Below are 23183 nucleotides of genomic sequence, written 5' to 3'. Positions count from 1 at the left end.
AAATTGTAACTGTGGGTCAGGCAAAGATTTGTTAAACAGAACACAAAAAGCAAAAGACATAAAAGGGAAATAATTATAAAGTAAACTTCATTTAAATAAAAAACTTGGGCTTCCCTGGTGGCACAGTGGTTAAGAATCCTCCTGCCAATGCAGGGGACACAGGTTCGAGCCCTGGTCCGATGAGATCCCACATGCTGCGGAGCAGCTAAGCCCATGAGCCACAACTACTGAGCCTGCGCTCTAGAGCCTGAGAGCCACAACTACTGAGCCCACATGCCACAACTACTGAAGCCCGCGCGCCTAGAGCCTGTACTCCGCAACAAGAGAAGCCACTGCAATGAGTAGCCCGCACACCTCAACGAAGAGTAGTAGTCTCTGCTCACGGCAACTAGAGAAAGCCGGCACGCAGCAACGAAGACCCCACGCAGCCAAAAAAAAAAACAAACAAACAGTGTATATGTGTCAATCGCAATCTCCCTAAAAATAAAAAATAAATAAAACAAAAAATAAAAAACTTGTTCTTTGAAAAGCACCGTTAAGAAAATAAGGCAAGCCACAGACTGGGAGAAAATATTTGCAAGACATATCTGACAAAGGACTTGTATCCAGAATATATAAAAAACTTTATTACTTGATAATAAGACAATCAATTAAAAAGAAAAAAAGAATAAGGAACGATCTGAGCAGATACGTCACCAAAGAAGATATAAGAATGGTCAATAAGATTATGAAAAGAATGCTCAATATCACTAGTCATTAGGGCAATTCAAGTTAAAATGAGATACTACTATACATGTATAAGCATGGCTGGCATTGGTAAGAGTATGGAACAGCTGGAACATTCACACTTATTACCATATGACCCAGCAATACCACTGCTAGGTATTTATCCAGGAAAAATGAAAACATATATCCACACAAAGACCTGTACGTGAATATTCACAGGCGCTTTAGTCATAAAAGATAAAACTGGAAACAACCCCCAGTTCCACCAACTGGTGAAAGTGTAAACAAATCATGGTAAAAGCATCGATGTAGTACTACTCAATAAAACAGAACAGACTGCTGAAACATCTCAAAGCATTATGCTAAGTGAAAGAAACCAAATGTAAAAGACTCCATACGTGATTTCATTTACAAAACATTATAGAAAAGGTATGATTATAATGGCAAAGACGGTTTTCTTATTCCATATGGATGAGTTTTCCCAGCAAAATTCCCTAGGGCTTCCAGTGTTGAAGCTGACCACTGAACAGATGTGCAAGAGCCTCCACTCACTCTACATCAAACATCTGCCAACACGAGAGTTTTTACCCACTGCTAAATAGAACACTCCCTTGTTGGACACAAAGTACACTGCTGTCTCAGGATCGAGCTGGGGAACTCAGATTTCTTACCTATTCTTGTTAAACTGAATTGCAAAGTCTGTCATGTGCTGCAGAGCTTTGTTGGTGAAGTTCATTTCCATATAGATGTGCCCTTGGCGGTGAGTAAATGTTCCCGAAATCTCCAGGCCCTTAGCCTTTACTGCAGGCAGCCAGACCTGAAACACAGTATAAAGCCCAATGAAACCAGACAGGATGCTTCTGAATAAAGATAAAATTAAGATTTCACTTCCTTAGGCAACTAAGGTGACTTTTTTTTTTGCTGTACGCGGGCCTCTCACTGCTGCGGCCTCTCACTGTTGCGGCCTCTCCCGTTGCGGAGCACAGGCTCCAGACGCGCAGGCCCAGCAGCCATGGCTCACGGGCCCAGCCACTCTGCCGCACGCGGGATCCTCCCGGACCGGGGCACGAACCCGTGCCCCCTGCATCGGCAGACGGACTCTCAACCACTGCGCCACCAGGGAAGCCCTCTTACGTATATTTTTAACTCTCGTTATAGTCTTTGGGAAATAGTAAGTATTCAGATGTTGTTTAAGTAATCTGAATGCCTATTTTCTCTATATAATTCATTCGTGACCCACCTCTGGCCCCAGAATCTGTGATACTCCTGGAGTGTACCAGTTTACATATATATATATATTAAAAAACCAACAGGAATTCATGAACTGTCCTGACTAAAGACAGAATACCCATTAGTCAGTGGGTGGCTAGTAAACATGAGAATATACTCAACCACATTACAGGAAAAAAAGGAAAAAGAAAAGAAGAAAATGACACTATTTAATAGTACAAGATACTATTTTTCATCTATCAGAGGGTCAAAAATTCAAAAAGTCAGTAATACTCAGTGAAGGAGAATATAAGGAATCTGGCACTATTACATTCTGCTTTGGAGAACATAATTTGATGCCACCTTTTTGGAGGGTAAGTTGGTAATGTCTCTTTTTATAAAAAATAATTTATTGTTTTATTTTTGTCTGCATTGGGTCTTAGTTGCAGCACACAGGATCTTCGCTGAGGCAAGCAGGATCTTTTTGTTGCTGCACGGGCTCTTCACTGTGGCATGTGGGCTTCTGTCTAGTTGTGGTGTGTTGATTTCTCTCTCTCGTTGTGGCACACAGGCTCCAGAGCGCATGGGCTCTGTAGTTTGTGGCACATGGGCTCTCTAGTTGAGATGCGTGGGCTCAGTAGTTGTTGCATGCAGGCTCAGTAGTTGTGGTGCGTGGGATTAGTTGCCCAGTGGCATATGGGATCTTAGTTCCCCAACCAAGGATCGAACCTGCGACCCCTGCATTGAAAGGCGGATTCTTTACCACTGGACCACAGGGGAAGTCCCTGTAATGTCTATTTTTTTTTTTTTTTTTCGGTACGCGGGCCTCTCACTGCTGTGGCCTCTCCTGCTGCGGAGCACAGGCTCCGGACGCCCAGGCTCAGAGGCCATGGCTCACGGGCCTAGCAGCTCCGCGGCATGTGGGATCCCCCTGGACCGGGGCACAAACCCGTGTCCCCTGCATCGGCAGGCGGACTCTCAACCACTGCTCCACCAGGGAAGCCCCTGTAATGTCTATTTTTAAATGCTTAAATGATCAAGCACATTCCAAGTTTATCCTATAGATATGCTTACAAAAATATACCATGATACACATAAACAAGAATGTTCATGGTAACATCATAATAACAAAAAAGGGGGCGGGGATAGGACTAGATGAATAACCTAAATGTCCATCACCAGGAGAAAGATTAAATACGTTGTGGTACACATCAATAAAGTGGATACAGCCATTCAAAAGACTGTGGCAGAGAAAAAACAAGGTGCAAAACAGTATATCCCACTGACAGTATTTAAAGGATACAAACATACAGGTATACGCATGATCTTTCTTTCTTCTGAGAGGACACAGAAAAAGTTAACAGTGGCTACTTATGGGGAAGTGGGGACAGAGAGAACCTTAATTTTCCACCTGATCTTTCTACATTATTTAAATTTGTCATTTCTAGGTATTACTGTAATGTTAGTAAACAAGTACGTTAGATAACCTCTTAATCAATTAAAAGTCTGTGGGGATAATAGCCAACGCAGTAACCTTACAACAAAGCTACTAAGTTATGCCAAAACACTATAGCTCAGTTTTGAATCATATTTCTGGTTACTCTATGTAATGGGTGTGTACACAAAGTCAAGACTCCTGGGATGGACAACTGGTTTACTAACTGCAGCAGGGATCCCCCACACTGAGCTGGATGAGCAGGCAGAGAATTCAGAAAGCAACCAGGCATGCTGCCCCTCAGAAAGGCAAAACTAAAAGAAACCTAGCTTAGCCTGGAAGGCACTATTCCCAAGGGCCGAAATATGCTTCATTTACAGGGAGTTTCCCCTTCCCCTTTTGAATTTCAGTCTGAGCAGGACATCAAGTGAGGCTGAGACTAGAGGGACACCAATGACACTAACCTAAATCAAAACTCTAAAAAGGTGTAGTAAAATGCATGAAAACCAAACCTGAGCAATGGCACTCTAGAATCCATATGCAGTACCAACGGAAAAAGGAGAGTGGAACGACTGCAAAGTAAAATGTTACATCTCTATTACGACTTTTTCCTCCTGCTGTTGCTCTGTATATCAGATCTACACTAGACTGACTTTAGTGTTGACAAGCTAGGCAATGTTTCTAAACTAGAGAACAAACACTAAATGCTTAGTATTTCCAATTTTAAGTCTAATTATACAAATGGTTAATAAGGATGCTATGGTGCTTCTTATTGCTAGGTTTAAGGCCGCCTTTCATCTTCTTCGTAAATCCTCTAGAAAAAGAGCCCCAACCTTGGATTTATTATCAGTGAGAGTAACACAAATGTCAGATGCTAAATAATTCAGGTACTGTCCACTAAGAAAGTGTTGTTTTACTTACAGCCTTAGGAGCCACATATCCACCAGGTGCCATGCCTATCCCCGTGGAGAGTTCAAATAGGTCATTCAGACCACTGCTGACCACAGCAGGAGTAGGTGAAGGAGCAAAGGTTGCAGGCACTGATGATGGGATGAAGGACTGTCCCACCTGCAGGGAATAAAAGGGAAGGGGAGCAGGGAGACCAGGAAGAACTGATTAATAGTCCTTAAAATGTTGCCATATATTTTAATAGTATTGATAAATCAATAAGAACACACCATAATTACAATATTCTTAGGCGTTTAATTCGTATATTCTTTGTCCTTCAAATCATCATGGTTATTTTTTCATCATTGAAAAGATACACACTCTTTAGAAGTTCTATCAAGAGAGTAATCAGTAGGATCAGGAACACAGTGATCCAAAGTTTTTTTCTGTTTGTTTCCAATTTTAGCTTCCATGATTCTGTGCAAAAGGCCTACAGGTACCCTAATGAAGGGGGAATCTGTTTCTATAGAAAGAAGGAGAAGCATCCAACTTAGACAGCAGTTCCATTTCCACTTGGGCCCAGGCAAGTCTTATTTCCCCATTTAGGCATAAATATCTAGTAGGAGACTCTCCTGGGGGAGATGGATACTCACACCCCCCTAACTCACGTACGAGGAGAGTCTCACTCTGAGTCCAGCTGCATGATGCTCAAGCTCTTTCTAGACGACAGAAAAGAGTATTCTCTCGCCAAGATGGGAGGTTCCATTTCCTTTAGCCCTTTAATGTCAGGAAGACAAAGAACTCTGTAGACACCAGAGCGCCAATCCCTAAAGAGACCCCTACACCACATGTGGTGTATGGTCCCAAAGATTCCAAGTAACCCTACGCTACCTTCTACTCTTCATACACTGCTACAGAGGTTCTGGTGTACAGGGCTAGATAGTAGCAGTGGCTGGTCTGAGAATGTGTGCATAGGAAAAGCATCAAACAGGGGGCAGTGCATCCCATGGTGAAAAAAACCGATGGCACTTACTGCCGGACTTCCTCCAATGCCCCCGCCAAGGTCACTGCCAAGCTGAAAGAGAGAAAGGAGAGAGAGGAGAGAAAGGTAGAGTTCATTTAGCTAAGTACTAGATGCCCATACAGAATCTGTAAATTGCTCTACCAAGTTGCGGGGAATACATGCTATTCAACTTGACTCCCAAAGCCTAAAGAAATTCTAGACTGCAAAGAAATATAACCTAGGGGAACTGAGTAGGGAAAGTGAGTAGGGTGAGTGGGAGTTTTGAGAAAACGTGGAAAGAAGATGGAGCTGGGACATCTCAGGGATGTTTCAGATCCAATCTTTCCACTGGGGTACATAGGCACAAACCCAAACAGGATTTAAAGAGTTTACATATTCCAAGAAGCTGTATCTCTAAGTCGTAATGTTCTGAATATGTTTTATTTTTTCTTTAAAAGGAAATTTAAGGGGGGGGGAAGAAAAACTAAAATATGTTTTGAAACTTGCCGCCCCACTGAGAAAGTGGGAACCAAACCAGTAGTGAGCTGCAATTCCAAGCTTCAAAAATTATAGCTTGAACAAGAGTGATTTTTAGAGTTTAGCTAGAACTTTCCTACGAAAGTAAACGGCTGGGTTAGGAAGATATCCTATCTGGGTAGGAAATGCGAAGGCGTGCAATTCTTCAAATCTCTCCCACAGTCAATACAGCTAAGGAGAAATGCTGTGATTTATCTGGAGTAGATCATTTAAAAGGATGCTAACTATTGGAGAATTAGACTCATGCAATTAGCTAGGTGACAGGAAAATAATTCCACATGGTCTTACTTTCCTGTCAGGGCTCTGATATAATTCACCCTGAATTCCAGGACAAAAGCATTAAAGAAGAACTGAAGCTGAAAATAGCTAGCAGGAAAAAACATAAAACACACATACCCACAACTAATGCTGCTGGTCAGAAAGCAAACAACACGTTTTTGTGCTACGATTCTATACTGCTACTTCCCTAGTTCTCACTGTGCATCTAACATTCCCCTCTGAATCACCGAATGCCTTGTCTGCTTTACAAAACAGTTTCCTTTATTGTCTGTCATTTAGTGGTAGGAACCTGGAGAGCTCTAGGCTGTGGTTGTGTTAAAAAAACAACTGTATTTGTCTTCACGATTTGAGAGAGAGGATTTATTACCTTCTCAGTGGACAGATATATAAAACTGGGCTGCCAAAATCTCAAAAATAATACATATACTGAAAAACAATGGGGCTTATTTCCACCACGACAGAACAAAGACCCCAGGCGTTTCATAACTGGCATGAATAAGCATGCTCTGCACTAAGCTACAGAACACTCCAAACCTCAAAGAACCAACATTTGCCAAGTCTGGTTCCTGAAGACTATTTACTGGTTGGACGTGGGGCGAGAAATCACAGGCGTACAGATAAAAAGGTCATCACAACCAAGAATTCGAATAACTGGAAAAGAATGACAGCAAATAGAAGAGATATTACACACCTACCTTCTCCCTGTTTCTAGAATAACACACATCCATAGCATGACATCTGAAAAGCATGGGATTCCTTTTATTCAAACACACACTCACATTTGCTGGACACAAGGTACTATGGGGACTATAGACATGCCGGGCAATGAGGGGAAAACAATAGATGAACAAGATCCAGGCTTTGCAAACTGGCAAAAAAACAAAACACAAATGCAAAAACCATACAGAATATACTAAAGCAAAAAAAGAAAGTTCTGAATAGAAGAGCCTCCTTTTGGCTGAAGGATAATGAAAAGAAGCTTCAAAGACATGGTAGTGTGAAATTATAGAATGCAAAAATGGGGGAGGTTATTTCTCAAATAGCCTGAATAAAGGCTGAAGAAGTAGGAATAAAAGCATGATCAAGAAGGATGAGTAGGCACTTCCCTGGTGGTCCAGTGGCTAAGACTCCACGCTCCCAATGCAGGGGATCCAGGTTCGATCCCTGGTCAGGGAACTAGATCCCGCATGCCACAACTAAGAGTTTGCATGCCGCAACTAAAGATCTCACACACCGTAACTAAAAGATTCCCTCATGCCACAACGAAGATCCCGCATGTGGCAATGAAGATCCTGTGCAGCCAAATAAATAAATAAATAAATAAATAAATATTTTTAAAAAAAAGAAGAAGAAGAATGAGTAGTCTAATTAGACTGGAGCACAGGGTAGATATGTGTTAAAAAAGAAAAAAAGTCAGAGAAAATAAGTTTGCAAAGGCAAACTGATTATGGTAAGTCTTTAGTTTTCAATTCCTCCATCACAAAAACCTGGAGGTTTCTTAGAGTAAGATTCAATCTTTCTAAGATTACTAATAACTACTTCAATTGTGTTCTATTAACTACGGTTTTCAACCTTAGATACACAATGGAATAAACCACCTGCGTGTGTATAACTGTGGGGAGGAGGGGGATTTTTAGAAGTACTGATGCCCGAGTCTCAATACCAGCCATGGTGATTTAATTGTTCTGAGTTGTAGCCTGGACATCAGAATTTTAAAAAGCTGCCCTAGTGATTCTAATGTACAGACAAGGTTGAAAACCGTTGCCTTAGAGAATTAACTATGATCTGGAATCAGACAAGAATATATGTTCAGGAATTACTTTGGCGCTAACTCCTGAATTGAAAAGGAAGCTAGAACTTAAGAAGAAAGAAAACCCCATTTATTTATTTTAATTAATTAATTAATTAATTTTGGGCTGCGATGGGTCTTCGTTGTGGTGCGCGGGCTTCTCGTTGTGGTGGCTTCTCTTGTTGTGGAGCACGGGCTCTAGGCACACGGGCTCTAGGCACACGGGCTTCAGTAGTTGTGGCTCACAGGCTCTAGAGCGCAGGCTCAGTAGTTGCGGCGCACGGGCTTAGTTGCTCTGCGGTATGTGGGATCTTCCCAGGCCAGGGCTCGAACCTGTGTCCCCTGCATTGGCAGGAGAATTCTTAACCACTGTGCCACCAGGGAAGTCCAAGAAAAACCCTTTCTAAGGAAGGGAATGATGCACAATGTCTCACTTGTCCTGATGCTGGTTTTTATTTAGTTTTATGACTTTCTGATGGGCTTACACATCCTCCCCCCAGCCACTCTCCTCCCTTCTGGCCTATCTCAAAACTGAATCTTGAAAGAGATGGAATTCTTTATGGACCTTGTTGGCACTCGATGGCAAGAAAGAAAAAACACACTGGAAGAGAAATGGCAGTATTATCAAATATGCTACATTCAATAAAAGGCACTGAGAAAAGGCACTCACTAGTGGTGTTATTTCCAAAGGAAATAAAGCCCATTTATAGCCCTTATTTTCTTAGATTTCATTCTTACTATACTTGAGTATTATATGAATATAATCTTAGCTGGACAGGATCTAAATGTACTCCCCCGCCTCCTCCCCAACATGCTGCTTGTCAATTTTATTCAAAAACATGTCAGAGAAACTGAAAAGTAATTCTGATTCTCCTTTGTTTATGTTCAGCTTATCAAATACAACTAAGCTGCAACCCAGAGTCAAGAACTCTTGATCTTACAGAGGCAGAATCCAAAGGGTGTGAGAGACATGTAGCCAGAAATATAAAGGTTCACATAACTGTGCTATGTCCAGAGAGCAAAAGGAAAGGACAATTTCAATATGTTTTCTAACTAGCAAAACTATAGCTTACTCAGACTTTATTTAGCATCTTTCCTTTTGACTGAAAAATTTCTAAGGGAGGTTATCATCTTCCTCTCTGAAAATATGACACAGGTGACAGCACAGTGTTGGGCAAGAGTAACTAACAGGGAGATGTCAGCAAGGATGGGAGCCAATTCCCCAGTGAGGGCCTCTCCTATCTACAGCGACAAGCAGGATGATGCAGATATTAATCGAGGAGGTGGGGCGGGGGGGCGGGGAAGGCTAGAAAGCTGAACAAAACACAGCAATGTCATTGTCATGTTGGCCTGAACTAGCCACTAACCATTTCAATTCAGTTGCTGATATCATCTGGAGTCAGACAAGATTCATCTGTTTGGTAATACTTACTAATCAGGTAGGGTACAAAATCAGTCAAACTGGACTTGTAAAAATTCAGTGATATCTGTTATCCAGAAAGCTGGGAGAGGTGAGTGAAAAGTGCCAGAGGCATAAGGCATGGCTTTAATCTCAATCTTAGGTGTCTAACTACCGTGTATGTTTTAGGTGTCTTTTGGAGCTGTCCATATCCCGTTAATCCCAGGACTGCCTTAATGAGGCTGCTCTTTTCTCCATGAAGGAAATAATGTCAACTATACACCCACTAAATCAGGATACAGGAAGATGAAGGAGAGGTGCCAATTTCAGGAAAAGAACACTTCAAATGCTGAAAATTGAACAGAATTTTCCTACAGGTCCATAGCCGATACCCAAGTCTAAAATTTCTGCTAGTGGTAACGCTTCCCCAGCCCCCAACCTAAATCCCATTAAACGGCACTAAGAATATCATTAACATTTCGCTCCTGCCACAGGGTGGGTGCTTTCTCGTGCCTGAACTAGTGCTGAAACAGGTTCAGTTCATGTTGAACTAGGGAGATGTGTCGCTGCACTGTTCATTCAGTAATTGGATGGAAAGTAGTGATTTCATGGTGACTTATTTTATGGGCTAAAGAGATTTCAGCATGGTCGCATGAGCTCTGCTGCAGAACCAGGCTGAGTCAAAAGTTTGAGCTGAGTCTGCATACCAAAAGGAAATACCTTCATCCAATGGCAACATGCTACAAAAGCAGAAGTACAGAGAAAGAACTCAAGACTGAGGTTCTGTAAGGGACCAAGTCTGCCTGACTCCAAGAAAAGGAAAAGTCTTGACATGGCCACCAAGCAGACCGAAAACAAAACAACAACAACAAAAAACCCACACGAGATTTCCCTGGTGGCACAGTGGTTAAGAATCCGCCTGCCAACGCAGGGGACACGGGTTCAATCCCTGGTCCGGGAAGGTCCCACATGCCATGGAGCAACTAAGCGCGTGTGCCACAACTACTGAGCCTGCGCTCTACAGCCCGCGAGCTACAACTACTGAGCCCAAGTGCCACAACTACTGAAGCCCGCACACCTGGAGCCCGTGCTCCGCAACAAGAGAAGCCACTGCAGTGAGAAGTCCACGTACCACAACGAAGAGTAGCCCCCACTCGCCAAAACTAGAGAAAGTCCCTGAGCAGCAACGAAGACCCAATGCAGCCAAAAATAAATAAACAAGTAAAAATAAAATTAAATGCAAAAACCCAAAACCCCCACAAATGCTCACAATCACTGCTCTGGGTTAGACCCTTTGAGATCCATCTGACCAGTCTAAAATATATCTGTCTGCTTCTGAAACTGGAGCTGAGTATCTGAAGACATTCTCTTAATTAGAGGTGTAGATCTTAAGCTCACACATTTCTTTGCTCCTGTCTAGAATTATCACCTCCTTTAGTTGACACTTTCCAGAACTGATTTAATTGAAGGGAGTCTAAGGAATGCTTCAGGTCATATAGCTTACTGATAGCTCTGCTAGTTAGGAGTCAAAACAGAATGATGTAAAAATAGTACACAATGATTCCGATCACAAACAAAACTTATACCAAAATCCTAGTGGTGTCAAAAACATCAGTCTGTGTTTTTCCTATTAGTTTTTAGATTTCAGAAGGCACACACTATCTTCTAGGTAAAAGTATGGTTTTCCACCTGTTGGGCTACAAATTTTAATTTAATCTTCAAAAAGCTATTTAGAAAAGCACCATAAACTATAACTAATCAAATTGGTGAAAAGAATCTGTAACCATGCAAAAGCTATTAGACAAACTCATGGTGAGAATAGACTTGATGTGGAATAGCATAAATGAGTTGAGATCATACAAAAATCATCAGAAGACTCCTTAACTTGAAGGAAAAAAAGTCTTACATCAATGGAAAAATAGGGAGATATAACAGATTACTTCCTGAGATGGGACAGGGAATAGAATGTGAACAGAAAGTCCTTAGAATGGCCACTGTTGGTCTCTTAGGTCAGATATAACTCAATGTTCAATGCAGTAAAAATCCACAGGAGAAGCTCTGCATCCTGTCTCATTTTCCTTTGCAGTAATTACTACCTATGTACTTCTTTGTCATTCGTCTCCCCTCACTAGAATGTATGTTTTTAAGGACTCGCCACAACTATATTCCCAGTACACAGAATAGAGCCTGACAAGGAATAAGCACTCAAATATTTACTGAGTGAATGAATTTCCATATAAGCACCATTATGGCAGTATTATTTCTTGGGGAGACAATTTGGAAATGAATCATTTTATTGGTGAAAATTATCACAAAATGGACAGAAGGCTGACAAAATTGTTTCCCCAACTGACTTAGAGCACCATATCTGCATCAACACTGCCAACACATATGAATACAACCAATTAGGGGAAAAGATGACCCCACCCCCTCCGTTCCCACCCCAAGGCCAAAGCTCTTTCTAGAAAGGAAATGTATTGTCTGAGTGGTTTTGATTGCCAGTTTTCAGCACAAGAATGTCCTGTGCATCATTTATTTGCCTTGAAAGTACTTGCTTTACATCACAATTCACCACCAAATAGATGGGAACACAGGATTTTGTGGCTCTACTTGAAAGCAATCTTATTTCTTTTGCTGTGAGATAAGATGTATCAACTTATCCAATCCCTCTCCTCATTAATGAATAAACTTCTAAAGTCTTTCTCAAACTTTCAAGTGCCTCCTAATGATAAGCTAGCCCAAACTCACACACAGGGCATCTGGAGAGGCCTAGGGCAAACAAGCCTTGTGTTTTATCTTAAACATTCATGCAATTTTACATTCTAAGCCTTAATACAGTGTGTTTACATTCCTTACCATCAAGTAAGACTGACACTGCAAGATGATGAACCAGGTTTATCCTGCAGCTTCAAATGCGCCCTGTACTCTGCTGTGTACTCCAGAGACTGTGTACCCTAGTCTGAGAAGGACCAAAGTTAAGTGAGACTGAATTCTATTCTGGAAAATGACAATAACAAAAAAACTGGAGGAATCACAGGACAGTGGAAAAGTGCGTATAAACTTTAAAGTTTTGAAGAAGTCTGGGTTCAAAATCCTGACTCTGAGTCTTACTTGCTATGCAACCTTCAGTTTTTTGTAAAATGGGACCCAATACCAATTACCTTGCAGACTTATTTTGAGGATTAGGAATTATAAAAGTTCTAGCACAGAGACTGGCACAGAAATAGGCACTCAGTATTTGGTAATTATTCCCAACGCTGCCTGAGGCCAGCCTTCACTAAACCTATGCACTGATAAAAAGACAGTGGTTACAAAAGCCATTGAAGAATTTATCAGGCAAAATTAGGCTACAATTTACAAAACTGTCTTCACAAGACTACCAACTCTAAAACTTAAGCTCTTAAATCACAGCAAATCTTTTCCAGAGGAAGAGATATGAAGATGCAAAACTAGTATGTACAATGGATTTCCCATGGGCTAATAAAAAACCCTCAAAATCATTACTACAATAGTTCATGAGTTGAAATATCTGAAAGGTAAAAACCTGTAAGAAACAGGGTAGGAGGTTCTGAAAACCATACACTGGAGTCAGGAAAAGGCAGTTTCTCCTCCCTTCTACTCCATCCTAGCTGGGCACGCTGAAGCACATATCTCTGGCAGGAAACCCTTCGTCAGCACAGAGAAAGGGCGCTCTGGGTAATGCTTCCTTTCTATTCTTGATGCACAATAGCACCATTTTTCTAAATAGAATAATGCACAGCACCTTGGATAAACAGAAGGCCGTAATTTAGCCAAGGCCTGACAGTCTGCTGACAGTCTGAAAGTAATGGCAACAAATAATTGAGATTCAATTATTACTCTAGCGATCCTCAGCGATGTCAGACTCATTAGCAGATGGAGTATCTTTATAACATGTATGCAATACATGGTACATACTTGGGTGCCGGGTCACCTCTCACACCAAACCAGGATCTGCACCACCGTCAGAAATGTCACACTACCCAAGGTGAGCAGTTTCTTAGATTTGGTAGCAGGGGCATAAAAAGACACCTATACTGCTTTTAAAACAAAGAAACAAAAACCCCAATAACATTTAAATAGTATACTATCTTGCTCTATACATAGATCAAAGTTTCATTACCTGAATTCATTCCACATCAAGGTGACAGTTAAGTTTACACTAACAGAAGGAGGAAACGATCTACATTTAGGCAAAATAGAATACGCTAAAGGGCAAGCAAAAACTAAGGAGGAAAGTGAAGAGTATTTAGGAAATCCATTTTGATTTGAGTTTTGTGATGACGCATCATTTTTAAAAATCTGAAGCTCTGCCTACATCAATGATTTTCAAAGGTACCTGTCTCCAAAAACAAACAAACAAAAAACCAAACAACAACGCAAATGGTGTGCACGTGTGTGTGTGTGTGTTTTTTACATCATAGCAATATACCTACTTCACTCTCTTTGGTTTAAGAATCACAGCTGTCACAATTATTGATGGAAAAAGGAGGGAGCCTTCAGGTAGCTTGTGACAAATAATAATGAATAAATAAATTGGTAAGTATTTCCTGAATGACAGTTCTAGAAAAGTCACAATTCACTAAATCTCAAAATTTCACAAGTGCAATGATGAAAGAGGGCAAACAAGATCTAATGGGAGGATCACCAGGATGTGAAAATGAAAGAGTACTATTATCCTCTAGTGAATATCAAGTTTTAAAACAGAGGAACAGAAAATGGGTAGATAATCCAAAATACAAGACAATTTTCAGTCTCCAATTATGAAACATGAGCAAGGGTGAGAAGAACCCTGGGAATGAGCAACTAAATCTAAACCGGCCAAATTCAACTCTTGGCCAATTTCTGGTAGGCTGGATCACCTAACAGCAAATCACAACAGGAAAATGTCCTGGGGTCAGGGGGTGAGGGTGTGGAGAGGTAGGAGGCAGAACCAAGGTAAAGTCAGAGAGGTCTGTTTTGTAGGAGGTGCCAGAGGCTCACCAAAATATAATTCTTCTGTGGAAATCACTGCCTTGGCTTAAAGATCAATTTTTTAACATCTCTACCTAACTTCATCTGGAGCTTCATTGGGCTCAATATTCTCAATCTTGGCTGCAAAATAAAAATAACTTCGATTTTTTAAAAAAAATACCAATGTCTAAGGTCCTGTCTCCCAGAAATTCTGTTTAATTGCTCTAGGGTTGGGTCCAAACGCTGACAATATATATTTTTAAATACCAACTATGCAGCTAGAGTTGAGAACCACAAAGCTTGAAATAAAAGGTTACTAGCTGCCACGCTTCATTAGCAGCACACCACTGACCTCTATGGGTAAGGTTCTGTTAGAAACCACTGATAAAAGCAGCAAAAACGCTGCTGAGAGCCGTTCTGAGATGAACACCCATGTAACCTGAGTGCTGCTTGCCAGACAATCACATAACTCTAATCCAGGCCATATTTTAAATGGGGACCTGGGTCAAATTCTACCACACCCAGCAACATTCTTCTTCCTAGAGAGTGAAAGACAGACCTTTAACAAAATAATTTCAAGAGTTTCTTGCCCTCTCTCAATCTGAGGCAGAGTAGGAGCCCTCTTTCCAGGAGTGTGTTTACTACTGAAGTCAAGAGAAAAAGGCATCTGGGTCTACCAACAGCTATTCAAGCACTAAAGTGGAGTGGTTCACAGTGATCACAGATACTCTATGTCTTTACTATGCAAAATGTGGTCCACAGATCTGGGTGTTTGTTAGAAATGCAGATTCCTAGGTCTCGCCCCAGAGCAACAAGAATCTGTCTTGTACAAGATCTCCAGTTGATTTATGTACACATTAGCTTGAGAATCACTGCTGTAAGGCAACAATTCATTCAAGAAACAGCACTATCTGTATAGACTAAGTAAAAACTTTGAGAACTATTTTCCTCTTTAAATTAGATAATTTACGTAAGAACAATAAAAGCATTTTAAAACTGGCACAGACTACTGCTGCCACAGAAACTCGTCTTTCACACAGCCAGATTTAGGCCTCTTCCTTGTGATGTTCTCTTAAAAGGAATCTTGGTTCTTTGAGTGATATATATTTAACTACATACAGATCTAAAGCAGAAAGAAGGGCTTTTACTCCTCATTTTGATTTCTGGGACATATTTATATCACAGAATAAGCTGAAGAAACCTGCATGTAAACACTTTCTGGGGCTATAACACCAATTATACCATTTTAAATCCCAAAGTCAGAATAAGCTAAAATTTAGAGTTACACAGAAACATTACTGGGCCTACCTAGCAAAGGCTGTATAATATTTAGAAATCCAATTATAAAAACAATTTATTCTCCACCCCAAAGAGAATATCCTTTGCAAAAAAAGAAAATGAAAAAAGGCCCATGTGTGACTTGGGCCACTACAATCTGAGAAAGTTCTAATTGTTTTTCTATCTGATGTAAACTTGCCAGAATTCTGACACATGACTGGATTAGCTGTGTAAAATATAAGGAGAAACCTGACGAGTTTTAAGGGCCAGCAAGAGCTGATACAAAGCCAAATGGAAATAACATGTTTCTTTCCCTTCCATGCTAAAGTGGGTTAAGAAACAAGAGGACAGAACCCTGGGCCAGTCAACATCAAAATACAGAGCCTCTTTCTCCCCTCCATTCTTCAAACTTAATTTCTTTGTCTTCTTAGGTTCAGCAAGTCCACTACGTCGTAAACCACTAGGGAAATAAGCAGGGTTGTTAAGGCATAACCGTGAGGAGGATGTAACATTTAACTTGTAGCTCATGTGTCAACAGAATAGGATGAGCTATTTCAGTGTTTATAAGGGATTTCTGAGAGTCTCCATGAATATTTCAATATTCATTTGTCAGTCTCCTGAGTCTATAAAGGAGGTTATACAGCAACGCAGGATATCACACGAGGAAGCTATTCAGTCAACTCTATTCATTAGAGATATGAAAATGAAAAGCAAATGCTTTTATTCCCAAGGAAGACAAAAGCAGTGCTCATTTGTGTCACCATTAGCTAGAGTCCAGAGCTTGGTCAGTGTACAGACTCTGGAAGCAGTGACTTCCATTAGTAAAACGCATCACCCACAAAGATATGACGGTAACCCTATCTCCTTAGGCTCTCCGTCAGCCAAAAGTAAATGTACCTGTACCAGATGGCATAAATCCCAGACATAATACTGCTCATAAAGTAGAAGAGAAAATGCCAGTGTATGAAGCAGAAAGTAAGGTCGTTTTGTTTATGTAATCTCTGAGAACATATATTTTTGTATCTATGGCATTGCCTTCCAATTTCTGATGCTGGGAAATAAATCAGTTTGTTGGGCATATTTAGAGTCATCAGGTTGATGAACAACTTATTTTCAAGTGTTCAGCTAAAAAAAGCCCCTCTAATTCCACCACAGTTAAGTATCTAATTTGCAGGGAGCCGTGTGATGAGACCTGTTATCTTTCTGGCCTTCTCTACACAGATGGAAGGTCATCCTTAATATTTCTCATTTATCTTTTACAGCAACAGTAACTAATTGGCTTCCACTGGTGGCACATATTCACAGATACTCTGGACATTGGAGCCTTTTAGTATTAGAATCCTGGAAGCTAATTAAATTGGAAGTATGAAAGGGTGGAGTGGGGGGGTGTGGATGGAAAAGGGGAAAAAAGAACCAATCAAGAAGTACTTCTCAACTATAAGTAAGATACATTTAAAAAAAAAACACAAATGGCTCAAATGAACCTTTTGAAATTAGACAAGGCATAAGCCAATAAAATACAAAAAAGGCAAAAGTTTGAAAGCCTCAAAATAGGATGATCACTATGAGGTCATCTGAATGATGTTCAGGTCAGAAGGGGAATTACAGGGGCTATCCAGAGTTAAGCAGCAGGAGTAATAATAAGCTCTGGAAAGATGACTAGGTTGGTTAAACATCAAAAGTTCCATTCAGAGGCAGGACAACAAAATAATCCTGTACACTTGTAGACATATCCCATACCAATGATGAACAGTATCAATTAAATCTCTAGAAAAAATAATCCTGTCCTTTATCAAAGGACATTGCTCTGCTCGTCAAGGAAAGGTCTAGTTCTAAAAAGCGGATAATTTAAAGTTCTTCAGCATATCAAGAATTAAAAATAACCCGAGAAATTTAAAAATAAAAAGCATTTAAAATAACCAAAAGAAAGAAGAAAGATGCTTACCAGACTATCTAGTCCTCCTCCCAAGAGATCCACTGCTCCCATCTGCATGGAGGATACCTGTGGCACATTGACTGGGGGACCAAGGTCAAGGTTTAAAAGGTCCCCCAGAAGGTCACCTTGAGAGGGGATAACCTGAGGCTGTTCCAGGTTGGTGGCAGTGGTGGTGCCAACAGGGCTGTCACCCGCATCAGTGCTGCAAGTCACACACAGAAAGAGGGGAAAAGAGAAAAGTCAGTTTCACCTGGGACATAGTAAGAAGGCAATGGGTGAAGGTCAGATATACAAAAACGGGAGGGGGAAAAAACTCTTATACTATATAACTTCATCAGTCAATCAATTTTAATTGAGCACCTACTCTACAAGGGAGCACTGTAATGAGAACTCTGGGGAAATATATCTTTTTTTTTAAAAAAAAGGAAATATATTTCCTGTCCTCAAATAACTTATACTCAAACAAACAAACAAAAAACCAGCATTCACAAAACAAGTGAAAAGCACACTCACTGTGTAAAAGCAGAAATGAGTATTGTGTGTCTGCACACTGACAGGATATAGATGAGAAGCAAAACAGAACCAGGTGGGGCTGATCCCAAAAGATTCTGAGAATGGTTTTATGGCTAGATTTTCAGAAACAGCATAGTTATGAGGAACTACCAGGGAGAGACCTTCAGAAAAAGAAAGGATAGCTTGTGCAAAGGCACAGAAATGAACAATTTGACTTTAGGGGTGGTAAAAAAATTATACTGGCAGGAGCAGATACTGTAATTGGTAAGATTTGGGGGAAGTAAAGATGAGGGAAATACAACTCTGAAAACAGGTCTGGAGAGTTAACTTTTATATGATAGGCAATGCACAATCACTTTTATTTGTTGAACAAAGAACTAAAATTAACATTTAGAGGAACATTACCCAAGCAGCTGTGTGTATAACGGACTGAAGTTGGGAGAATGGACATGAAGATGAGCTAAGAGTGACCTAAACCGTTACTGCCACAACAATATAAAAATAAAAATGAAGTGGTAGTTCCAAGAGATGTTAAATGGACTAGGCAGGGGGAAATGATCTTAATAGATGGTGCTGGGTCAACTGAATAGCTGCGTGGGACAAAAATGAGCCTTGACTCCTACACCTCACAACATCAACAAAAATTAGAGATAAATCAGACATAAATGTGAAGGGGAAAATCAAGAGGATTTCTATGACCTTGGAGAAGACAAAAGTTTCTACAAAAAGCTCTAACCATAAAAGAAAAAAAGTGATGAAATGGACTTCATTAAAATTAAGAACATTTCTTCTTCAAATGACAGCATTAAGAGAGAGTGAGGGCCTCCCTGGTGGCGCAGTGGTTGAGAGTCCGCCTGCCGATGCAGGGGATACGGGTTCGTGCCCCGGTCTGGGGGGATCCCATATGCCGCGGAGCGGCTGGGCCCGTGAGCCATGGCTGCTGAGCCTGCGCATCCGGAGCCTGTGCTCCGCAACGGGAGAGGCCACGGCAGTGAGAGGCCCGCGTACCACAAAAAAAAAAAAAAAAAAAAAGAGAGTGAGAAAAGGTATTCTCCAGACTGGGAGAAGTTTGCAAAATAGCCATCTGACAAAAAACCTGTATCCAAATTATATATAATTCCTACAAATCATTCGATCATTACACAAAGAATTCCTACAAAGATGATAACTCATTAAAAAATAAGGAAAAGATCAGGCATGACACAAAAGAGGATATACTAGCAGTCTATAAACATGAAAAGATACTTGCATCTTTACTCATCAGGAAAATGCAAATTAAAACTATAAGACACCACTACAAATCAACCAGAATGGCTAAAATTAAAATGATTGACAATACCAAGTGCTGCTAAGGATGTGGATCACCTAGAACTCTTATACATTTCTGGAAGGAGTGTGCACTGGTACTTGGGAAAACTGGCAATATCTCCTATAGCTAAATATACATCTATTCTATAACCCAGCAATTCCACTAAGTGTATACACAAGAGAAATGAGTATATAGGTCTACCAACAGAAATATATAGGAATATTCATAGCAGCTTTCTCCATAAGAGCCCCAAACTGGAAACAACCCAAAGATACATCAACGGCAGATATAAATAAATTGTGGCATATGGAGGCAATGGGATACTATGCACTAATAAATAGGAATACACAACTGATAACATGGCATTAGAGTAGTCTCAGATATTATACTCTGCAAAAAAGCTAGAAACAGAAGAGCAAATGCTGTATGGTTCCATTTACATGATGTTCAAGAGGAGGTAAAATTAATCTATAGTGATAGAAATCAAAACAGTGGTTATCTCTGGAGGGTGGATATAACAGCAAAATGGCATGAGGAGTCTTCTGGGGTGCTGGAAATATCCTATATCTGATCAGAGTGGCGGTTATACGAGTGTATGCACATGTAAAAATCTATTGAGCTATACACTAAAGATTAGTGCACTAACACTATTATAGATGACATATTAATTTAAAAAGTGAAAAAAACCAATGAAAATTTCAGGCTCACATGGCTTCACTGTGAATTATTCCAAACATTTAAGCAAAAAGTAAAACCAATCTTAGATAAACTTTGAAGTAGAATAGAGAATGACAATTGAAAAAATCTGAAAGTATTTCAGTTTTATTGAATGTTAAGGAATTACCCCTAATTTTGGCTTGATAATATATTGTGATTTTATTTTAAGTCCTTATCTTTGAGCGATACCAAGTAAAGTACTCATTAGTGAAGTGATATGAGGTCTGGAATTTAATTTAAAATACTCCAGCTCCCTCAAAAGAAGAATTTGTGGGGGTGATAAATGAAACAAGATTGGCAAAATACTGATGACTGTTGAAACTGAGTGATGAGTACACGTGTTTGTTATACCATTCTATCTTGTATGTTTCCTAAGATTTATGTAATTTTTTAAAAACTAAAAAACCACTATAAAAATTCCATTAATAAACAAATGCTTTCTTAAAAAACGAAAACCCTAGGTAGGTTCTGACAACACTTGAACAAAGAAGAATGAAGAATCAAACTCAGAAAAAACAAAAACGAAGAAGCGAAAGACTAGTGTTGCTCCTTATAAGAGGAATCTGGAGGGATGATGGAGAAAATAATATGTTGCTTTCAATTCTGTTAAGTTTCAAGTGACAAAAACAAGTAGGGAAGTCCAACAGACAGCTAAGGAAAAGGCACTGGCAGTCAGAGTTACAGAAGTAAACTTGGGAAGAAATTCACACACACGCCTCAGGTGAAATGAGCAGAGTAACACGGGGGTGCTGTGGTAAGAGCAGGGCGTCTAGAATAAGATGACTAGGACCTAGGGCTGGCTAATTACCACTTGCATACATCACCTTGGGCAAGTGACAACCTCTCTGAGACAAAGCTTCCTCACCAATAAAATTAACAAAACAAAATTAACAGAATATATCAGTGGTAACTGTGCTTAGAAGATAAACCGCCTAAGGGAATACATAGAGAAGGTTCAGAATGAGCCCTGTGATACAACCAGAGATGAGAAGGAACACAAAACTGCAAAGATTAAAGAGAGAAAAACAATCTAAAAAAAAGAGGGCTTAGGAGGAAAAAGCGTCAAGGAAGCCAAAAGGAGACCTATCTAGATTGGGGAGAGGGTGGGTACAAATAAAGCCAAAAATTAATAAGGAAGTCAAAAGGGGAAACAATTTCATATACACCTAGCAAGAAATATATGAAATCTCCATAAAGGGTATCCTCTGCCCATGAAATTCCATCATCTCTCAACATGTAGCGTTTGGGAAATGTGACAAAACACATGGATTTATCAGCACCTTTAAATAGAAGGCAGAACAGGTACATATTTTCCTCCACCCCAATAGACAGGTTAAGAGTATTATGAGAAGACAAAAGTGAGTTAGATGAAAAGAAGTAAATGATCTTATAGTTTCTACAAATTAAGAACATGATAAATCATTATTATGTATTTTTTCTAAACGGAAGACACAAGAAAACTAACATGAAAATCTTTCCCCATTGTGAAGGCATGGGAAATAACTGCATAAAACTGTCATCAAAGCAGTATTTTTAAAAGGTGAGATATTTCCAAGTTAGACAACTATTTACCATCTCATGCCCACAGAGCAGCTGACAAGTATAGTAAGCAATACTCAACTAAAAAGCACTTTTCCCTTTCCCAAGTGATTTTAAAAGACCTCATGCAGTAAGCATTTTTAAGCCTCCAAGGTTTTATGGTGCAAATGCATTTCATGTCAGAGGCATATCACTTATTACCCTTAGGACGCAGAAGAAAGCTAGGTGATGTCAGTACTCTTAGAGACATGCCATTTGCAGCAACATACCCATATTTATTTCAAAGGGGATTTTTCTGCACTTGTGTTTCTTTTTTAAAAACACAAAACAGGGCTTCCCTGGTGGTGCAGTGGTTGAGAGTCCGCCTGCTGATGCAGGGGACGCGGGTTCGTGCCCTGGTCTGGGAAGATCCCACGTGCCGCGGAGCGGCTGGACCCGTGAGCCATGGCCGCTGAGCCTGCGTGTCCGGAGTCTGTGCTCCACAACGGGAGAGGCCACAGCAGTGAGAGGCCCGCGTACCGCAAAAAACAAAAAAAACAGAACAAAAAACACAAAACAAGCACAAATGGATAAAAAGGTCATCCAAAAAGGAACCACATAAGGAACTGTGAAGGTAACAAATTGAAGGCTATTAATCTGATAAAGACCTTATGTGAGAGACTGTGCTTCTTTTTACATACTGGTTCTCTCTTTGTGTTCTAGGCAGGGTTGTTTTTGTTTGTTGATTTGTTTCACTTTCCCCATCCCATCTGAGGGTCAAAGTTATCAGGAGAAAGGTAATTTAAATGGCAAACAACAGAAAGTCCATATCTATTTATCAAAACTTGAAGCACAGACTGGGAGATGTACTTAGAAGTTAAATGGTCATATCTAGCGAATGTTAAATATGCTTGCCTACGAGGTCAAACACCCTGTAACGAGGCCTGATCCTCATGAAACCACAAGTTTCCTTTGGGTGAAAATCACAGCACTGCCCTAAAACCAAAGATTCAACTCAAGGGCTAATGAAAGATTAATAATCATTTTCTTGGGTACTGCCCTTTTCTTTTTATCTGTGCCCATGGTCTGTTAAAACAGAGCTACAGTATTGTAAACGTTGACTACACTAATTTGTAAAGCAATAAATCCTACACTCTGGCTATTCATGAACCACTTAAACAGCAATATATATTAGACAATACAAGACACTCATAAACGGTGGAAGTGCAGATACTCTGACCACTCAGAGATCAAATTCTACTTAGATTTGAGGTTTATTATAATTAATGAAGGAAGATTCTGAAAAGATTCCAAGATACCCATTATAAGAGTTTATTAGAGTACTGCCCCTCCCAAATTAAAATTTTAAGGTTATCTATAAAGCAAGAGTTCCATGTTACCGGACAGTCTGTTCATAATAGCATTTCCTTACTGATATGGAGCAATTTATTTTGGTAAAATAGGTACAGGCAACTGAACAACTACGTCTACACAGAATCTAGGCTGCTCTTATAAAACAATCCTGCAAACATTATTTCGTTGACAGCTAGCTTTACAGCATAAGAGAAGCAGTATCTGCTAACTTCATCCATAAGCTTGAACCAAAGTTACAGTAAAGGATAAAAATAGCTAAATATATACATGGGCAGACCTCACTTTATTGCACTTTGCAGATA

The 23183-nt window shown here is 40.1% G+C and overlaps 1 protein-coding gene across 1 annotated transcript in view; it reads right to left on the bottom strand.

Annotated features, from left to right (window-relative positions):
* The window catches only part of AP2B1 (adaptor related protein complex 2 subunit beta 1), a 111962-nt gene that overhangs the window by 37945 nt on the left and 50834 nt on the right, over positions 1 to 23183 (bottom strand). Inside the window, exons 14-17 of the mRNA XM_079724991.1 lie at positions 17460 to 17652; positions 5292 to 5333; positions 4292 to 4438; positions 1398 to 1543 (exon numbers count right to left, since the gene is read on the bottom strand). Coding sequence (XP_079581117.1) covers positions 1398 to 1543; positions 4292 to 4438; positions 5292 to 5333; positions 17460 to 17652 — 528 coding nt within the window. The remainder of the gene's footprint in view (positions 1 to 1397; positions 1544 to 4291; positions 4439 to 5291; positions 5334 to 17459; positions 17653 to 23183) is intronic.

The sequence above is a fragment of the Hyperoodon ampullatus genome (assembly GCF_949752795.1).
Source record: "Hyperoodon ampullatus genome assembly, chromosome: 19".
Classification (NCBI taxonomy): Eukaryota; Metazoa; Chordata; class Mammalia; order Artiodactyla; family Ziphiidae; genus Hyperoodon; species Hyperoodon ampullatus.
The sequence above is the reverse complement of the archived record's forward strand: the minus strand, read 5'-3'. Positions and strand labels throughout refer to the sequence as shown.